This window comes from Pteronotus mesoamericanus, unplaced genomic scaffold, assembly GCF_021234165.1.
Source record: "Pteronotus mesoamericanus isolate MK-2021 breed Mesoamerican mustached bat unplaced genomic scaffold, CSHL_Meso_final contig_20, whole genome shotgun sequence".
Lineage (NCBI taxonomy): Eukaryota > Metazoa > Chordata > Mammalia > Chiroptera > Mormoopidae > Pteronotus > Pteronotus mesoamericanus.
In genome coordinates this window covers 645434-663596 of record NW_026555085.1, presented here as the reverse complement: position 1 = coordinate 663596, position 18163 = coordinate 645434, and the positions used below count along the sequence as shown (strand labels likewise).

Sequence of the window (18163 nt, the reverse complement as noted above, 5' to 3'; positions counted from 1 at the left end):
ACTTTGGGAACACAGAGATTTAAAACATACACCTGCCAGCCATCCAGTACTAACCATGGAGCGCATGCACCAGAGTGGTGACTTGAAAGTAGAGGGTCTGGTTTAGTTCCTGGAGCAGCAGGATGTGGGCTTTGTTAAGGTTCAATATCTCTGGGTCTGTAAAGGTGGAATAACAATTACTACCTCCCATGGAGTTTGTGGGTTTTAATGAAGGCTCTATTTACAAAAGCATTTTGTGAATTGCAAGAGCCTATGTCAATGTGAAATACTTCCATTGGGCTGATTTAAAAAATAAAAAGATGTTGCCAAGAAAGGTTGAGTTGGGTTTGGCTAAGTGACCAAGGTAAGTAGAACTCTACCTGGGCATGGTCCTTTCTGCTCCCATACATGTGCCTGCCATTTGTCATCATGTAAGGGGCGTAGGGGGGTGTGGACAGGTTTGGCTGACTGCCCAGTGAAAGCCAAACCCGTGAGACAGGTGCTGGTGCAAAAGGAAAAGAGGTTTATTCAGATGCGGGCCTGGGAGAATGGTGGACCTCTGTCCCATACCTGCTCAAACCCAACATTCTTACAGGATTAGGGAGGGGAGGGTATTTTCCCCCTACTGTCCAATTATCTCCTTAGCTTGGCCCTGTCGATTCATCTTTCTACCATTCCGGAGGCTCAGTGTAAGAACCTCCTCCTGTACCATCCTGGCCAATGGGGGAGACTCCTGGAGTTCCCCGACTACCGTACTGTACTGTCAATGGCGGGGGGGCGGGGCGGGGGGGGCGGGGGGAGGGGGCGGCGGCGTAGGGGAAGTGTGGAGCTGCGGGACCTCCGTCTGGAAGCCTAGAGATGCCCCAGCCCTCAGCCAGCCTCCCTACGCTGGACACGGTGACCGCACACCCAAGGGAGCCGTTTGGAGTCCAGAGATAGCCCCGGATCCCGACCCCCTTGCGCCCTCTGCGCAGCTCTCCAGCAGCCCACCCCTCCAAATGACTATTTACGGTAACAATCATGTAAGTCACCGTTGTGTATGCTGCCCTTAGCCTTTGCTTTTCTAAAATGGTATGGACCTCTTAGGTTTTCATTTTTGTCCTTTGGGCTCTAGGTGATGATGGTCTGTGGTTGCTTTAATCAGAGGCTTTAATTTAAAATGTAATCATCTTCCGAGTAAATTAAGGTTGAGAATAAGGAAAGATCCCAGCGCTAGGTGGCATCCGCGGTTAAAACTGGTAGGAGGGATAGGCTAATGGGGCGGGGCGGGTCTCTACCTTCTAGGCTTTTTAGACCCATGAAGACTACGCCGGCCCACGGCTTCATCTGTCGCGTGGGTTGGCCGGGTCGCAGGGGCCTGTCTCTGGCCGCCCGGGACCAAGGGCGCTGGTGGAGCAGCTCGCCGCAGGCCCCGGGTGAGTTCTTCGTGGCAGGCGAGTAGACACGGAGACGTTAGGCTCGTCGTGGTCTAGGCCAATGGATGACTTCTATCCAGCACGCCTCCATCCGTGAGCGAGATCTCCCAGCCGGGAGAGCCCTTGCGCCTCTCGTTCTGGAGGAGCTTCCGACCCCCTGGGGCAGCTGGGGGCGACCTGGATGAGTCAGGGCTGTGGTCCAGTGAGCTGCCCATTCCGGTCGCGGTGTGGCCCGGCGCCCAGGACCTGTCCTGGAACGTGTTGGGAAAGTGGGGGTCCCAGAAAGGAAGGTTCGGGGGACAGACAGACGTTTTGAGCACAGAAGCCCCACCGAGTGGGTGTTCAATTATCTGCCTGCCGGACGCCTCCGGACGGTGTGCGGGAGCAGCCCGCGCCGGGAGCGCTGGAGGTAGGGGACGATGGGTCGGCCCGCACCCACTGGGGGCCAAGAACTGGACGGCAGGGCTGGGCATTGGCTGGAAAGGGCCCTTGAGGGACTGAGTGGAGACGCGAAGACTGTCCTGTTAGGCTAAAGAGCAGAAAACTCAAGTGGCTGGAGCACCAGGTTGGGGCAGGAGGGCGGATCTCACGGCTGTGCCGCGGTAAACCACTGATCGGTTTCGAGTTAGAGACTGGGTGGACTCAGGACTGGAAAATGGCGACACGTTCCCTCACGGATTGACATTCTGGAAGGGCGGGACAGGCCGGGAACAGTCTCTGGAGTTGGCCCATTTTGCCTGCACTCACCGGTCTTGGGTGCAGAACCTGTGCCAGTCAGCTTCACAGCCACGCCCCTGCTGCCCCTACCACAGCTGGGTTCAGTTTGCACCAAACCCAGCAAATGCGATTTTTGAGGACTAGTTATGGGTCTTTCGTGCTGGAGAACGGGAAAGCCAGGGCCTTGAGGATACTATTATTGATACTATTTGGAAAGGTTACTTTTAATGTTCAGCAGGAAAGTAGAACGATTTTTAACCTTTTTCATCTCATGGCACACATAGACTAATTTCAAAAATTCTGTAGCACACCAATTGTCTGACCCCCCAAAATATATAGATATAATTTTGATTAATTCGCACGGGATGGATGTTGTGTGTTGACTGTTGTCATTTTTTTGTTATTTGACAATCTAAGGGGAAACAAGTGAGTGCTCCTGACTAAGTAGTCAGGTATTGCATGTTTTAAAAATTTGTTCAGCACACTGGTTGAAAATCGCTGAAGTAGGAGAATAATCCAGATCTGCACACCTCACAGGATGACTCTGGGTAGTCTTAAAGGAAAGGAGAGACAGACTCAACCTCAGATCCCAAAAATACACCTTTCCTGTCAACGTTCTTCTTAGGGATTGGGTTAACTCCACTGTCAGATGCCCTCTTCCTTGCTGGTATTTTCATTTCTATCACCAGTCCAAAAAATTGAAAGAAAAAAGTCAACAGATTTTTATGTCTTTATTCTTTTCATTCTGTCTCAAGAGGGAGAAGTGGAGTAAGTGACTGTCAGCAGGCAGAGGGAAGTTCAGACAGGTTTGCTTCTGAGCAGGAAATCCTAGGTGGGCAGGCAACCCTGTGCTGGGCTCAGCCTGAACCCTGAGTAAGTGCTTGATGTTGGGTTGTTATCACTATTCTTCTTTACAAAGTTTTGTATATATTAAAAATCCAAAGAATCATTTTTTGCTCCTAGATGGGATCTTAAAGAGTGTCTCCTTTAATCTCATTTTCCAATGAAACCAGATCAGAATGAAGAGAATTGTGCAGGTGTTTGTGCCAGCCCAGGGCTGGTTGCCTCAGGCATATGCTGCTCTAGAGTGTGCTTTGGGAGAGCAGATATCATGACTTTATGATACAGAGTCTAGGCTCGGAACACTGATTATGCTGTGGACACGAAGTATCCTTGAGCAACTTAACCTCTCTACACTTTATGTTAGTTAAAATTGTTAGTCATTTGTTACCTAACATGTTAGTACTGAGAAGATTCCATGGCACAGAGCAGGACTTTGATAACTTTTGAAGTTCCTTGACCAAATAAGGAAGCTGTTGTTCCTCACTCCCATCTGTTGCTCCTCACTCCCATCTGTTGCTCATGTGTTTTATTTCTGTTTGACATCAGGCTCCCAGAGGTGGGCATAAACTAGCAGTTAGAAGCAGGGAGAAACACAAGCAGTGACCTTCCTAGACCCAACCTGGCAATACTGGACAATGGCAGCTAAGCCAAGTGTGACCAGGTCCCTGAACTCTGTAGCCTAGGCTTTGAGGAAGCCAAAGGAAGACAGCCCCTTGAAGCAGATACATCTGTCACAGGAAACCTTATCAAACCATGGGGCCCTTGTAAAGCCTCTCCTTCTCTTCTCTGCTACCTCAGGGTGGTAGATAGCCCAGGGAGGTGTACAGTCTGCCCTGGGAACAAGGCCAGAAGCGTATAAAACCTGGAGGAGACACCATGGAAGAGAAGGTGTTTGGCCAGCAGAAGCAGATGGAACCTGGGCAGAGGCTGCTTCCCAGCACTGATTCCAACAAGGAGGCCCCGCAGGCAGCTGTGAAGAGAGAGTACTGGTGGAAGGCCTGGGCAAAGGTGAGACCATGTGGCAGAGAGAGGGGCTGGGTCCTGGACTCCAGTAGCTCTTTCATCTGTTTCCCATCTACAGGTCAAATGGAATCTCAGGCTGTTTCAAGCTGAACACCCAGGAAAGGGGCTACAAGGCCTTTCTCAGTCCCCTGCACCACCCTGGCATCCTTCATGGAGTACTTCCTGAAATTTGTCAGAGTGGCAGCTTTTTCCCCTTTGTTTCCCTTCCTGTTTATTTTCAGTATGTATCCCTCCCTTGTCTCCTGTATTTTTCTTCTCCTCATCCCTTTCTGTTTTATGCATCCCAGTTGATGGCTTTGTTCCTCTTTTTCATGTTTCCCCTCTACTTCTATGGTTCTGTGTTTCTCTTTGTTTTCTGAACCTTGAGACCAGATGTCTGTCTTTATGTATATAGATTCCCTGAACCTCTCCTGCTCTTCCAGAAGCCAGTCACCTTTGAGGATGTGGCAGTGAATTTCACCCAGGAAGAGTGGGAATGTCTGGAAGCCCATCAGAGGGTTCTCTACCAGGATGTTATGTCTGAGACCTTCAAAAATCTGGTGTCTGTGGGTAAGAAGCTGGGGTTCCCTCAACAAATTCCTTATCCCAGGACGTTGCAACATTTAGTTTCCCTGGGCAGGTCAATCAGCTTACATGTAGCTTCAGTGACCCTTGGTTCTCAGATGTGACATATCTGGGTAAGAAAAGAAATGAAAGCCTGCATGAAGGCCAAGGTAACACTTGTAACATGATAACAGTGTTCTCAAAACATGCAAATTTACCTATTCATTTAATCAATACTTACTGAGTCACTCCTGTTAAGACACTTAGTTAGGAGCTGGCCTTTCCAGTGTCTCCCCCTGCTTGCATCTATGTGTCCTAGATTATGATTCTTAAACCAAGGATACAGAAGGAAGTAGCCTGCAGTTCCCATTCAGTGTAAAGGGGCCAAGTCTGGGACCTCAATTCCTTTTCTCCTTCTTACTCACCACCTAGAATCTCTCTGTCTAATCCAGACCTGATCACCAAGCTTGAACAAGAAGAGAAACAGTGGGGAGCAGATCTCTGTCCCCCAAATGGAGAAGGCCTTTCTTCAGGTAAGAGATCATCTTCTCGAGTTCCTTGGCTCCATAAGCCGTCAGGACAAGTGCATATCTCCAGTTTCTAGAAAAGAGGTAGTACATATGGGTTGCTTATGTCAATGATACTCTTTTGATGAAAATCCTTTCTAAGAGAAAAGGAAAGAAAGGGGGATGAACTTGATGCCAAGCTGGAGGAGGGGAGACTTGTTCTTGAGAGTCGAGTAAGGACTTGAGAGAAACTGAATGACGGGCTTACCACCTCCTGGGTGCCAGGACACCCAGGTTTACACCTCTCATCTTAGCTTGATTTTTAATAGCACCTCCTTTTACTCCTGCCCCAGTCTGTAAGATATGTTATGAAAATTAGAGAAAATGGATTTTTAAAAATGTGGTTATAGGTTAAAATTTTAATCTGATGTTGAAAAATTCCAGTTAAATTTTTATTTGCTTTTAATTTGAAAAACACAAAAGATTCTTCTTAAGTCTAGCCCATGAGGTCCAAGAGTGAGGCTGAATGTGCTGGCTGGAAGAGTGAGAGCAGGAAGAGGGAAGGAGCTTGGACTGAATGGTGTGTTGGGGTTCTCAGGGTGAATCTTGTTGTACTATTCTTCCTTATTCATTATAGGAGGCAAGAATAAGGAACTTCAAGAACATAGCCAGAGTTTGAGAGAAGAGAACACTGGATGCAGAGGGTCAGGCCTATCCCCTGCTCTGGCTGGGTCCATGGGCAGGGCACCAGTGTTTCCAGCATCCAGGGCTGGGCCACCGTTTCCCTGCCACATCTGTGGTAGATGTTTCAGTAAGCGCTCCAACCTCCACTACCACCAGTTTGTTCACAATCTTAAGGGGACTAACAACTGCAGCCAGTGTGGGAAGTCATTTCGGAACCCCAAGGCCCTTAGCTACCACAGACGCATACATCTCGGGGAGAGGCCCTTCTGTTGCTCACTTTGTGACAAGACCTACTGTGATGCTTCTGGACTGAGTCGTCACCGCCGTGTCCACCTGGGTTACCGGCCCCATTCATGCTCCCTCTGTGGGAAGGGCTTCCGGGACCAGTCTGAGCTCAAACGCCACCAGAAAACACACCAAAACCAGGAGCTGGTGGCTGGAAACCAGAAGCATTTTGTGACAATTTTAGGTACCACAGCTGGATTCCAGGAACCCACTGTCAGGAGCCAGGAGCTTGTGGCCGGGCACCACACATCAGTGACCAGGACCCAAGAACCCATATTTAAAACCAAGGGTCCTGTAGCTTACCCTCAGCCATCTATGAATAGAAACCAGGAACCTGCAGCCAAGAACCAGGTGATCACTGTGAGAACTCAGACACTAGTTACTACAACCCCAGGGCCTGTTACCAGGACTCAGGCAGCCAACTGTAGAGTCCTCTGCCTGAATACCAGGTCTAAGTCTCACCCACCAAAGGCTTCAAGACTCAAGGTCTTCTCTTGCCCTTATTGTCCCTTGACTTTTAGTAAGAAGGCCTATCTTTCCAGGCATCAGAAGGCCCACCTCACAGAGCAGTCAAACTGCTGCTTCTGCTGTGGCAAGTCCTTCAGCTCATTGTCTGGGTTAGTCATGCACCAGCAGACTCACTGGAAGCAGAGGATCTATCGTTGCCCTATCTGTGACATCTGCTTTGGGGAGAGGGAGGACCTTGTGGGTCACTGGGGGAGCTACAAAGGCAAGGGGCTGTGCCTGGGCAGTCCCCATAAATGCTGGGCTATCCTGGGCCAATGGCTTGGCCTTTTTCACAATGGCTCCCCTATAGCAGGGAAGGAAATGGATCTCCTAGGATCCATATCCCCAGGAGAGGGGAGGCAAGGAAGTGAGAAGGTATGCAGAAGCAGCAACTGAGGCAGGGAGAGTCTTGGAACAAAAATAAATGACCTTACTGACTGAGGCCTTTCTTTGTGTTTGGTTTTCCTGATGACTGACCTATAGGGTAAGGAGGCGGGAAGAGAGGAAGAGAGGAGGGGACGGTGAAGCACATGCATGAAGGAAAAGGGACAGGAAGTGGCAAGTGGAAATGTGTTGTTCATTAGTACCTTGTTTCTTTGTGTTTCAAAACCAAGTAGCCATTGTTGAATAAAACAGTGGATACCCTGATAGGGATGAGAGGAGAGAAGTCTGAGGGACTCAATCTGTACAAATTGTGGGAGTAAAAAAGGAAACATAAAGCAGGTGGGCAGCCTCAGTTTTGTTTGTTCCCAGCTCTTCAGTGGGCTTCAGGGACAAGATGAAACTCTGGCCAGTATCTGGATTTCTCCCCATGTCCTCACTCTGCAGCTTATACAGCTCTTTGATGTTTTGGACTCATCATGTTCCTTTTCTTCCACCCTCTACTCAGCCCACTGGGGCTGAGGTCTTGGAAGGAGGAACCACCATTTGCAAAGTTGGCATGCCGTAGTTTGCTCCGAGGAAGTTCCTGGTCTTCAGTTTGTAGCAGAGACTCTCCTGTGCATTACTTTTCAGCACAGGTGTCCTCTGATGAAGAGCACCTGCTTGACTTCCAGATGGAAGACAGAGGAGTTGGAAAGATACAGGTAGAAAAAAATGGGGAAAGAAAGCAGCTGGGAAAAGGTAGGTGACAAAAGAGAAACGAATGGGTACATAGGTAAGGTGGGACAACAAATCAATGTTTATCTGAAAAAATGTTTAAAATGAAAGAAATCCTATTTGGAATTTAGAGCATTCCTGGAAGTCAAGTGCAACATCCCCAAGGATCAATTTTTGGAACAGCCAGACTTTTCTCCACTTTTGCAAAGATGCAACATCACTCAGAAGGGGTTTCCTAGAAGGAGAAAATAACTTGAAAAATCTGTCAGTAGTTTCTATCATGAAACCATTAAACCAGGGAAAGGAAAAGTCCTCTGGGGTCATCCTGTCTCTTATCTGCCTCAGTGGGTGATCTTGGAGTCGAGGCACAGGGCAGCTGCCCTAAGGAATGGGAAAGGAGTGGAATTTTTGTCCAGGGGCACTGAAGGTGGCAGTGCCCCCAGCTTCCTTCCCCACCACCTGTAAGGCTGGCAGAGGTGGTCCCTACGTCACAGGAGTCCCCTTCCTCCGATGCAGCCCAGCCCCTTCTTTCCTCTGGAATTTCTACCCCTTAATAGCCCCCTCTTTCTCTCACTGCTTTCCTGTTTTCTTTTGTTCAGCTTAATAGAAAGGAGGAGAAAACTTACTTAGTTCTTCAAGAAATTGCCCTGAAAACAAAAAGAGATAGGTGACTGGTGGAAGGTGACTAGCTCCCTCCCTACACCCTCCCTGTGGGGATCCACAAGGACCTGCCCTTCCCTTTTCACCAAGGGACTCTGGATTCTCTGAGAAGCCTGCAGTTGGCCCTGGGGACAAAGGAAGGAAATCCCGGCATCTGGAGCCCTGGTTCATCTTTCTGTTTCCCATTCAGGACTGAATCTATCCCCCACAACTCAGTGGTCCTCTTTGCCGCCCCACCATGTACCTGCTAGTCTTCGATGTAACCAGTTGTAGCAGATGATCAAGGCAGCCAGGGGCCCAAGAACTGGCACGATTACAAACAGGGTTATCTTCCACCAGGGCACCCTCAGAAAGTGGGGATCTGAATTGCCCACCGAAAACAAACAGGATTAACTGTGCTCTCCCCTATGCCCCACATGCCCCTCTCCACAATGTATTTGGTTTCTTAACATGTTACAGAAATCTCAAAATTTTTCATATGTTTATCAACCTGAACGACATTCTAGTGGGGCTTGGTGTCTTCACTTTTCCTCCAAGAATCCTTCTCTGATTAATCATGTACAGTTATTTTTCCTGTACTAATGAAAACACCACTACATGAGTTCAGTTGGTAATACACATGTACTTTGTTCTCCAGTTAATTCATGTATATGTATCACCTCCCCAACTAGACATCAAGTATTTTTTCGAAGGATCTGTTTATCTCCCCTTTGTATTTCCTGAGAAGAGAAATAATGTGCACACAATGTAATCCCTACAGAATGAGTTATCTGGTGAAGCTGTTAGTATACTGCCTGGTATACAAGTGTGGTGTATGTATTTACTCCTATGTTACCCATCCTAGATGCAGGCAACTTACTCAAAGAAAAAGAGGGAGAAGACCAACCAGGAACCAGGAATCCTTATTTCCCCAGGTGATGAAACAAGTGAAATAGCTGATCTGGGAGGGCCACATACCCTAGCACTTACCAAAAGTCCTGTGAAGATTCTCTGAAAGGAAAAAATGGAGAGAATTTAGAAGGCACTCAAAGGTGATACTTTCTCCTCTGAGTCTTTTTTAGTCACTTAAAATTGTTTCTAGCTGACATAGTGCAAAATGGGGAAAACTAGGATTTTGTGTCTATCCTGGCTCGGCAGGGAAAATAAATGAAATTTTCTACCATCCTGAGTTGCTTTGGGAGTTTTAAATAGTGAATTTCCTACCTGAAGGAAACTCGATACTGGTACAGAGGCAAAGGTGGTCTAAGAAAATTACCATTTTGGTTATGCCAAAAACCAAAATGGAAGGATCGAGGAGGGAAAATGCCTGGAACTCACCTATCTCCGCTCGAAGTTTTCCTAAAATAGAAAAAGGCAACAGTTTTAGTTCTTGCTCTGATATGAGTTGGGCCATTCCACAGCCAGTTCCCTGGGCATTTGCGCAGGCTCTCTGCCTAGCCCAGGATCATCCTTTGGATGGGAAGAGCTCCGGACTTGGAGCCAAGAGTTCAGGCTCTTTTCCTAGCTATTGTCTGGATTAAGTATTGGGATAAAGAATGTGGAGAAACTCAGATGGACAGCAAAGCCCCAAACCAACAATGTTTTATTACCTTCACCACTCTTTGCTCCTTTTCTTGGTCTTTCTCGGTTTTCATTGCCACTCCACCCTCCTGGGTTGTCACTTTGTAAATGTAAAGCTACTTACCATTTGAACAAGGAAATGAGGAACTAAACATTTAGTTAAACAGCTACTTTGTGACTGGCTCTTTTCTAGGCACTTTACATAACATTGTCCCCTTTAATCCTCCCTTACCATTTAGGAAGGAAGATGTGAGCTCTACTTGGCAAGTGGGACAACTGAGCTGGGATTCAAATCCAGGCTACCTAATTCTTTGATCAGGTTCTTTTTGCTCAGTTTGTGGACTGAGGCCTTTTTTATGTGGGATGAATTTAAGGGGAGGAAAGAGCCTCCATTTCTGATGCCACTAACATCCCCTCTCCTTCACTCCAAGCCCTCCTTGCTGTGTCATTCTCTTAGGAGTGGGAGGGGAAAGAGAAAAATTCAAGGTCATGGCATGCTTTGGCTTTGAGAACATTTTGGGGGTGGGGAGAAGACCTGGAATGGAAGCTTGAGGCACAGAAGAGGAGCTTCACTGAGAACTAAACAGAGTTTTCAGTGTTGAATGGAGAAGGAGAAACTGGTGAATACCTATTATGTGGTAGGGATTTTCACCCATAGTATTTTTATTTAACCCTCTAATAGCCTAGACCTGTCTAACTCTGAAGCTCACTCTCTTCCAGGTATTTGAAAGTGCTCCACATGGTGCTGGGACCAGAAGATGGGGCTTAGTTAGGCCTGAACTCTGTTACTTACAGGCTGTCAGGTTGAGTAAATCAGGGAAATACTCCAGGCCTCAGTGGCCTCCTCTGTAAGATGGGGCTATTATATATATGTCATTGTACCTCATAGGGAGGTGCAAGGTCCTATTATTTATACGAAAGCATTCTGTACTGTATAAAAATTGTCATTATGGAATTCTGAACCAAGAAGTCATTAAAAATGAATGTTAGCTCTAAGAGGTCAGCTCATTTCAGGGATGGGCCCCAAACTGTTCCCACTAGCCTTTACCTCTCAGTCTGTGCTGCAGGCAGAGGAAGAGAAGGCCCGCGGCCAGCTGCAGGAGGAATGCAGGCAGAATTGCCATGGCAACCAGCACTCCAGGACTGATCCAGTAGAAGGGATCTGAAAGCAGAAGCGCATGGCCCAGTGCTGTATCCCCCACACTCAGCACAGTGCCAACAGTGTGATTAATCAGGTTGAATAAAGGAATGATTATCACCGAAATTCAAAGAAGATGGCACAGAATTGATACCTGGGCTTAGCGTGAAGGAAAAGATTTTCTAAGAAGGGCTGGAGGTTAGAACAACAGCATTCAAGGTTGCATATTGGGCTAGTTTTGGAGAGTTTTGAGAACAAGCTAAGGGACTTGCATCTAATTGTCAAGGCCAAGGGAGTACACTCACAGATTCCAAGCTGAGGAGTGACAAAATCTGGTTACTGCCTGCAGGAGTAGGGGAGATCCCATGGAAGTCAGTTAAGGGCATGGTAATAGAGTATAAACAGAAGCCTGAACTAGGGCAGTGGTGGAGGTGTAGGGAGTCAAGGGGTCTGTGAACTTAAATAAGAAAAAGAAAACATTTATTTTCAGTAACATTTAAGCTGAAATTTAATGTTTCTTTCAGTTAAGTTTATAAGCAACACACCACAATAATATAAACAAAAACATTTTCATATCATATTGAGTTGTAGAACTCTCAAAATATCATTTATATTCATCATCATTTGGAAATTACACTAATTATAAGGACCATCCCATATCTTGTCATTTTAATATTTTGGTAACTATTTCAGTACAAATGTGTTTTATTTTACACATTTAAAATATCCTGTGAAGGGGTACATCATCTTCACAGTCTGCCAAATGAGAGCAGAGTACACACAAGGGTTAAGAAGCCCTTTTCTGGAGCTTTTGAGAGGAAGATCCACAGAATTTAGTAACTAAGCATATGTGGAATGGGATGGATAATGAAGAGGGTTCAGATCTCCAGTTCCCACTTCTTTCCAATCCTAGAGTCTGATCTAGTCAACAGTGCCCCCAGCTCTGTCTACTCAATGTGCCATGCTGTGGTCCAAACTTTCTCATCTTGTTTTCTGCTTTAGAGGATTGGATAAAGACACTGCCATCAAAGTTAGGGATTAAATCACAGCAAGCAACTCTAAACGAGTCAGGAGGGCACTGGCTAGGCTGCTCAGTTGGTTATAGCATCATCTGAATACACGAAGGTTGTGGGTTTGATCTCTGGTCAGGAAACATACAAGAAGCAACCAACCGATGTTTCTCTCTCCCTTTCCCTTCTCTCTCTAAAACCAATAATAAAAAAGTTAACCTTAAAAAAGAATAAACAGGTCAGGAGGGTTTATTAAATATAAATACAAGCATAAAAGAAAATGCAGCGAAGTCTACTTTCAAGTTCTTATCTGAAGTTACCTGTAGCAGCATATGGTCATCAAGCACATACATTATTAGTTCTTTCTTTGCACACCTTTTGCACTTTTTCCAGGGATTAGAATCACAGAAAGAGAGAACAAAAGACATTATGAACCTTCTGATGTAAAGCGGTAAATATACAGGATCTCCTATGAAGTGCACTTGACAAAATAAATCAAACCTGAATGTGATTATGTGTCTCTAGTTGATCAACTGACAGGAAGTACAAGGGTATGGTGTACCCTGTTAAACAACATGGGAATGAAATCAGCAAAATTTAGACTGGAAACACTATGAGGCAAACACCAATGTGTGGATCTTGTCTGGGTTCAATGCAAACAAACCAATTATAAAAATATAAAATATAAAAATACTTATGAAACAATCAGAAAAATTTGAACACAGATTGGATATTTACGACATTAAAAATTTTTGTTAATTGTTAAAAATGTGGTAACAGTATTGTGGTTATAATTTTTAAAGTGTTCTTTTTTTCTGTTTTACTTTTTTAAATTGAATTTATTGGGGTGATATTGGTTAATAAAATTATACAGGTTTCAAGTGTACAACTCTAAAACACATTACCTGTATATTGCATTGTGCATTCACCACCCAAAGTCAAGTCTTCTTCCATCACTTTTTATTTATTTTATTAATTTTTTTTTCAGTGGGTTATATCAGCTCTGCCTAAGAGAGGTGGCTTCTGCAGTGTGGGAAATGACTCAGCACAGGGATCCTGGAGCTGTTCCTTCAATTCTCTCCCTAGAGCCACTAGTCCCAGATTCTTTTCAAGCATCTCTAGTCCACTCTGCCCTCCCTCTGCCAGAGCTCAGGGTAGAGGCATTCAGTTCTTAACCTTCATTTCCTGACTTTTGTTCCTGGGCAGTTTCAGCTAAACTCAGTCCAATGAGCTACAGAAAAAAAAAGGACCTGTAATTTAATGCCTCCCAATTTGGAAGAGAAAAACACATGGGGAGAATTCCATATCATGGAGGCAGGGATTGGAGTGATGCTGCTGCAAGCTAAGGAATGCCAAAGATTAAAAGTGACATCAGAAGCTGAGAAAGGCATGGACCAGATTCTCCACTAGAGTCTTTGTGAGAGAATGACCCAGCCAACAGCTTGATTTTGGATTTCTAGCCTCCAGAACTGTGAGACAATAAATTTATATTGTTTAAAACCACAAAAAAACCCAGTTATATCATTTTTTAAAATCCTCACCTGAGGATATTTCTATTGATTTTAGGGAGAGAGGAAGAAGGAGAGAAAGAGAAACATCAATGTGAGAGAGAAACACTGATCAGCTGCCTCCCATACATGCCCCGACCAGGAATCAAAACTGCATTTTAGGCATGTGCCCTAATCAGGGATTAAACCCTCAAATTAGGTATGTGCCCTGATCGAAATTAGACTTGCAATCCTTTGGTGAATGGGACTATGCTCCAACCAACTTAGCCATGCAGCGAGGGCCATCACTATTTTTTTAAAGTGGGCCAACTAGCTGAGGTACTCAGCCAGGGCTCTTCCTGTCACCATTTATCCCCTCCCTTTACCCTCTTCTACCTCCCCCCATCTCCCTAAACCATTCTTATATTTGAGTGATATATCCTTAAGGGTTTAGCAATGAAATCATAATGCCACCTAGGATTTGCCTCAATAATTCAGTTGGGGAGGGAGGTAATGAGAGGGGTCAGTTTGTCTTTCGATCATTACTGTTGCAGGCAGTGATGGGTACTTGGAAGCTCATTATTGTTATTCTCTCTGCCTCTGTATATGTTTTAAAGTTTCATAATGAAGATTTTAAAGAAAGGATTAGAGACAACTATTAATAAAATCACAAAAACGAAAAGAAGAAAGGTCAGAGAGAAAACAAAACTGGTGAAAAAGGGGAGGTAATGACATCTGAAACTTGCAATAAGACAGTAACTGCATTTTAGTCCTAAATTTCCCTCAGTTTTCTGGCTTCCCAGGCTAGGTGGTCCCTTTTTTAGTTGTGAAACACTCTTCTTACAGGGTCTTAGTCATGCAGACTATGAGATGGGAGGACAAGGGTTGGAATGTGGAAATCAATCCAAAGGAAAACTTTCTTCCCTGAGGCAAAGTTTTTAGGTTACTGTGTGTGTATGTGTGTTTACACTGGGGGTGGGGGTATACTGGGGGGCAGTTATTGAACAAGGAAGTTATTGAATGGGAAGGAGGAAAATCTGCAAACTAGAGAGGTCCTCAGTATTACACTTCTTTGCAGGTATAAATCCACACCCCCTCCTTCCCAAGAAAAAACTGCTGTATGAAGAACATTCTGTGACACACAAAGCTATTCATATCCCTGCAATCTATCTCTAGAAATAGTGCTTTGTTATCCTGCATACAATGTCATCATCTGGTCCCAGCCTGTAGCAGTCAGCCTGGAGATACAAAACTGATCTATTGTCTGATGTTTTGCTACAGGTGGGGAGGAGGGAAAGGAGAGAAAGAGAAAGGACTTAAGGCCTGAGTCCTTAGAACATTTTTGTCCTTCAGTTAAATAACAATTAACTTTTGCCCTAGCTGGTACCTCAGTTGGTTAGAGCTTTGTCCAAATGGCCAAGGTTGTGGGTTTGATCTTAGGTCGGGGCACATACAAGAAACCAGTGAATGAATAAATAAGTGGAACAACAAATCAATGTTTCTCTCTCTCTTCCTCTCTATCTCTAAAGTCAATAAATAAAATTTAATAAAATAGTAGTTAACTTTGAAAGCTCTGCTTTCACCCACTTCACATCTTAACCATCCTGGGATAAAAAAAAAATTACAAAGTCATACATCACATAAAACATGCTGAAAATGAAATTCTGCATAAAGGGTGTGGTGGAATTAAAATCTATAGGTGACATCTCTCTCCATATGTAATTATATTCAGATATTTGTTTTACCTGTTTACTCAATTCAACTATGTTTACCAGGAATATATTTTTCAATAATGTTTCTCATCTAATAAAACACATCAACTTTGGAATTCAATGTATAGGATTTAGTCAATTTGACTCTTTAGGAATATCCCTCTTATTTATAACAAATAAACAAGGACATATTCTAAAGTAAAAAAGAAGGAAGAAAGTCCATTTGCATACTTTGATTAACTTTCAGGTTATTCATATTCCCCTCTATTCCCCTCTAGTTGTACACACTAATCAGAAACTGATTATTTTGGATTTTGCTGCTTCCATTTATCATTTTTTTATTTTGTTTTTTGTTCCTTTAAAAGATTTTTAACTTTTCTTTATATGTAACCACAAATTTACATATTACATATACTTTTATATGAGTGGTTAAATATGATCATAAGGATAATTATGATCTTTTCTTTTATGTTCTTTGGTTGGACTAAACCCCATCTTCCTCTCCTCTCTTCCCTCAAAGTGAACCATGTTAACTTTCTTATGGATCTCTTTTCATATTTTCTCTGAGATATATATAATATATTCACAAACATAAGGTTTTTTTTTGTTCCCTCATTGTGTAGCTTGCTTTTATCGCTCAACAATATCTGTGGAATGCCTGAGCCATCAGTTATAGACCTAAAACAATCCTTTTAATTGCTGCATAATATTCTCAGTATGGATAACAACATTTATTCAGTCACTTCCTTACTTGTGTGCATTGGCTTTCATTCTGGGGTCTTCTCCTATTTAGAATAATGAGGCAGCAGACACCTGTGAGTATACAAATGCTTCTGTACTGATGTATGTACTTCTGTGGAATTGATTGCTAGGAGAGAGATGTTTGGGTTGAAGGAGCTCATGTCAAGTAAGAGAATGATTGAAGTCTCAGAAGGAGGTCTTGACCACCCAACAGGTGATACCCCAGTAGTATATATGACAGTGCTCACCTTCCACTTTCAATTCCATTGCTGCCTCCTCTTGATAAGAATGATCTCGGAAAAAGCAGGTAAAACCTCCTTCATCGGAGAACCTTACATTCCTGATCCTGAGGGTAACCTTCCCCTCACCAATACTGTCTTTCAGCAACTCTGTCCGGCCCTGATATTCAGGCGCTTGCTCTCCATCCTGATCCTTGCCATTTCGGTAGAGATGAACCACCCGAGAGAAGGGGGGCCGGTACCATCCCACCTCCATGCCTGTAGCATTCCTTCCAGGAGATAAGTGACATGGCAATTCCACTTCATGCCCCACCAGAGCCCAGATTGGGTAACCTGGTCCTATTACTCTGAATTGTCCTGTCCAAGACACCAAAGAAAAGAAACTGAGCATTAGCAGGAAACTTGACAAGCCTGTCATGGGAAGGACTAATTCAAGGCAGGAAAGGAAGAAGATACTCAATTTTTAAATGGAATTTTGAATAAATATTTTAAAAGGCATTCTAGAACCAAGGAAGAGTTTGATTTTTCTTCTTGAATGTTTATATAAATAAAAGGTCTCTAGTTATAGAGCTATCGTGAATGCCCTGGACAAAACATTCAAGCATTTGGTCATCTTGACAGTTACTGCTTACCTCTCTGTCCACTGTGTCTGTCCCTGCTCTTTAGCCCTGCATTTAGGTCCCACCTTGAACCATGGTCTAGCTTTTTGCAGTTCAATTTTTCATGGGCCTCCCTATTCGGACTTGGCCAAATTGATCCCTACTCTCCGCTAGAGGTTTTGCTTTTGTCACTCCTCCACTGCTGCCTCTCCACTACTTTTCAGCCCTCTGTCCTTGCTCCCACCCTGTTCCAAATTCTTCTCTGCTGAGAACTTGTACCCTGGAGGTAGCTCCATTTTTTTTTCTTTTTTTCTTTTTTCCCTCTGCACATCCAGTCCTCACTACAACTCATGGGCCCCACCCTGTACACACTCCCAGTATTTTCTGACATGGAATGTATCTCCTTAGTTAGACTCAGAGCTACTAGAAGATAAGTCTGGTTTCCCCACTCACCTAAAAAGGTTTCCCCAGGGGAGTGCAGGGACTGGGCCTCCTCTGTTAGGGGATCCCCAAAGTTGAGAAACTGTCCTCTGTTTCTTTTATTTCTTCCCAGCACATGAGCACAGGGCACCTCTACAAAAAGTTATTAGTGCCTGTTCATGTGGAAAAGACCTTTCAAATGTGAGAAGATATTACAACCCAATAAACATCAATTGCAATTTACTATGGGATAGGCACTGCTAAGCATGTTATGTACCTATTCTCACTGAACCCTGACAGCAACACCAAGAAATTGTTATTATATCCCTATTTGGTAGGTGAGAAACAAAAGCTAAAAAGATAGGTAGGAATGAGTTCACGGAGGGTCTGGAGTTAAGTTAGGGTTCTGTTCTGAAAGCAATAAGTAACTATGGAAGTTTTCTGTGGAAGGGAAAAATGTCAGCACATCTGTGTTTCAGAAAGATAATTTGCATTGTAACTTGAGGATGAATTGAAAGAGGTGAGTCTAGGAAAACTAGCCTTTCTATCCTCAGGGACTCCCAGGGCAGGAATAACGATAACCTTACCTGCATCACTAGAAGACAACTGGAGGAGGAGGAGGAGGAGGCAGCAGAGGCAGTTGGGCAGAGAGGAGCTCAAGAAACTTGCCATTTCCACTCTCACTGGGGACATGGAGCCCCTGCAGCAGGGTTAAGACAGGCAGAGGCTTCAGGGCACATGTTCCCCACTGCTGAAAAAGCCTGAGGAAGGATCTGGGAGGGCAATGCTCTGGCCTCGCCTCCTCCTGGCATGCTGCAGCTGTGCTCAGAGGAACACCCCCACGTCATTCTTGCCAGGCATTTACACAAAAGGGCTACAGACCTAGGGAGTGACCAGGGTTTGCCTTCCCACCCCCTCAGAGCTACAGAGAAAAGGCTGCCTGGTACCAGGCCTTCCTCCCATACTCCCTCCCAGCAACCCAGCCTTTGAAGGGGCT

The 18163-nt window shown here is 44.7% G+C and overlaps 2 protein-coding genes across 3 annotated transcripts; one reads left to right on the top strand and one right to left on the bottom strand.

Moving 5' to 3' along the window:
* The first annotated feature begins 1292 nt into the window (after positions 1 to 1292).
* ZFP57 (ZFP57 zinc finger protein) lies at positions 1293 to 6898 on the top strand. The gene is made up of 5 exons (XM_054568666.1): positions 1293 to 1394; positions 3753 to 3962; positions 4400 to 4526; positions 4973 to 5053; positions 5664 to 6898. The coding sequence occupies exons 2-5, from the start codon at positions 3831 to 3833 to the stop codon at positions 6896 to 6898; spliced, it is 1575 nt and encodes a 524-aa protein (XP_054424641.1). The 5' UTR covers positions 1293 to 1394; positions 3753 to 3830.
* Positions 6899 to 7697: 799 nt separating this feature from the next.
* On the bottom strand, positions 7698 to 17909 carry MOG (myelin oligodendrocyte glycoprotein). 2 transcript variants are annotated; one of them, XM_054568663.1, is made up of 8 exons: positions 17754 to 17909; positions 16157 to 16504; positions 10869 to 10982; positions 9578 to 9598; positions 9230 to 9250; positions 8505 to 8621; positions 8227 to 8247; positions 7731 to 7835 (listed from the first exon to the last, which is right to left on the bottom strand). In XM_054568663.1, the coding sequence occupies exons 1-8, from the start codon at positions 17857 to 17859 to the stop codon at positions 7822 to 7824; spliced, it is 762 nt and encodes a 253-aa protein (XP_054424638.1). In that variant the 5' UTR covers positions 17860 to 17909; the 3' UTR covers positions 7731 to 7821. The 2 variants fall into 2 exon arrangements, with proteins under 2 accessions (XP_054424639.1, XP_054424638.1); XM_054568664.1 differs by lacking the exon at positions 8227 to 8247 and having other exon boundaries at positions 7698 to 7835.
* Between the last annotated feature and the right edge of the window lie 254 nt (positions 17910 to 18163).

Excerpts from the sequence above, each read along its gene's own strand:
- MOG (XM_054568663.1), bottom strand. The coding sequence starts at position 17,859 with ATGTCCCCAGTGAGAGTGGAAATGGCAAGTTTCTTGAGCTCCTCTCTG. Across the intron at positions 16,505-17,753 it reads GTTGTCTTCTAGTGATGCAG|GACAATTCAGAGTAATAGGA; the intron begins GTAAGGTTATCG and ends TGTCTTGGACAG. Across the intron at positions 9,251-9,577 it reads AAAACTTCGAGCGGAGATAG|AGAATCTTCACAGGACTTTT; the intron begins GTGAGTTCCAGG and ends TTTTCCTTTCAG.
- ZFP57 (XM_054568666.1), top strand. The coding sequence starts at position 3,831 with ATGGAAGAGAAGGTGTTTGGCCAGCAGAAGCAGATGGAACCTGGGCAG. Across the intron at positions 3,963-4,399 it reads GGTGGAAGGCCTGGGCAAAG|AAGCCAGTCACCTTTGAGGA; the intron begins GTGAGACCATGT and ends CTGCTCTTCCAG. Across the intron at positions 5,054-5,663 it reads TGGAGAAGGCCTTTCTTCAG|GAGGCAAGAATAAGGAACTT; the intron begins GTAAGAGATCAT and ends TATTCATTATAG.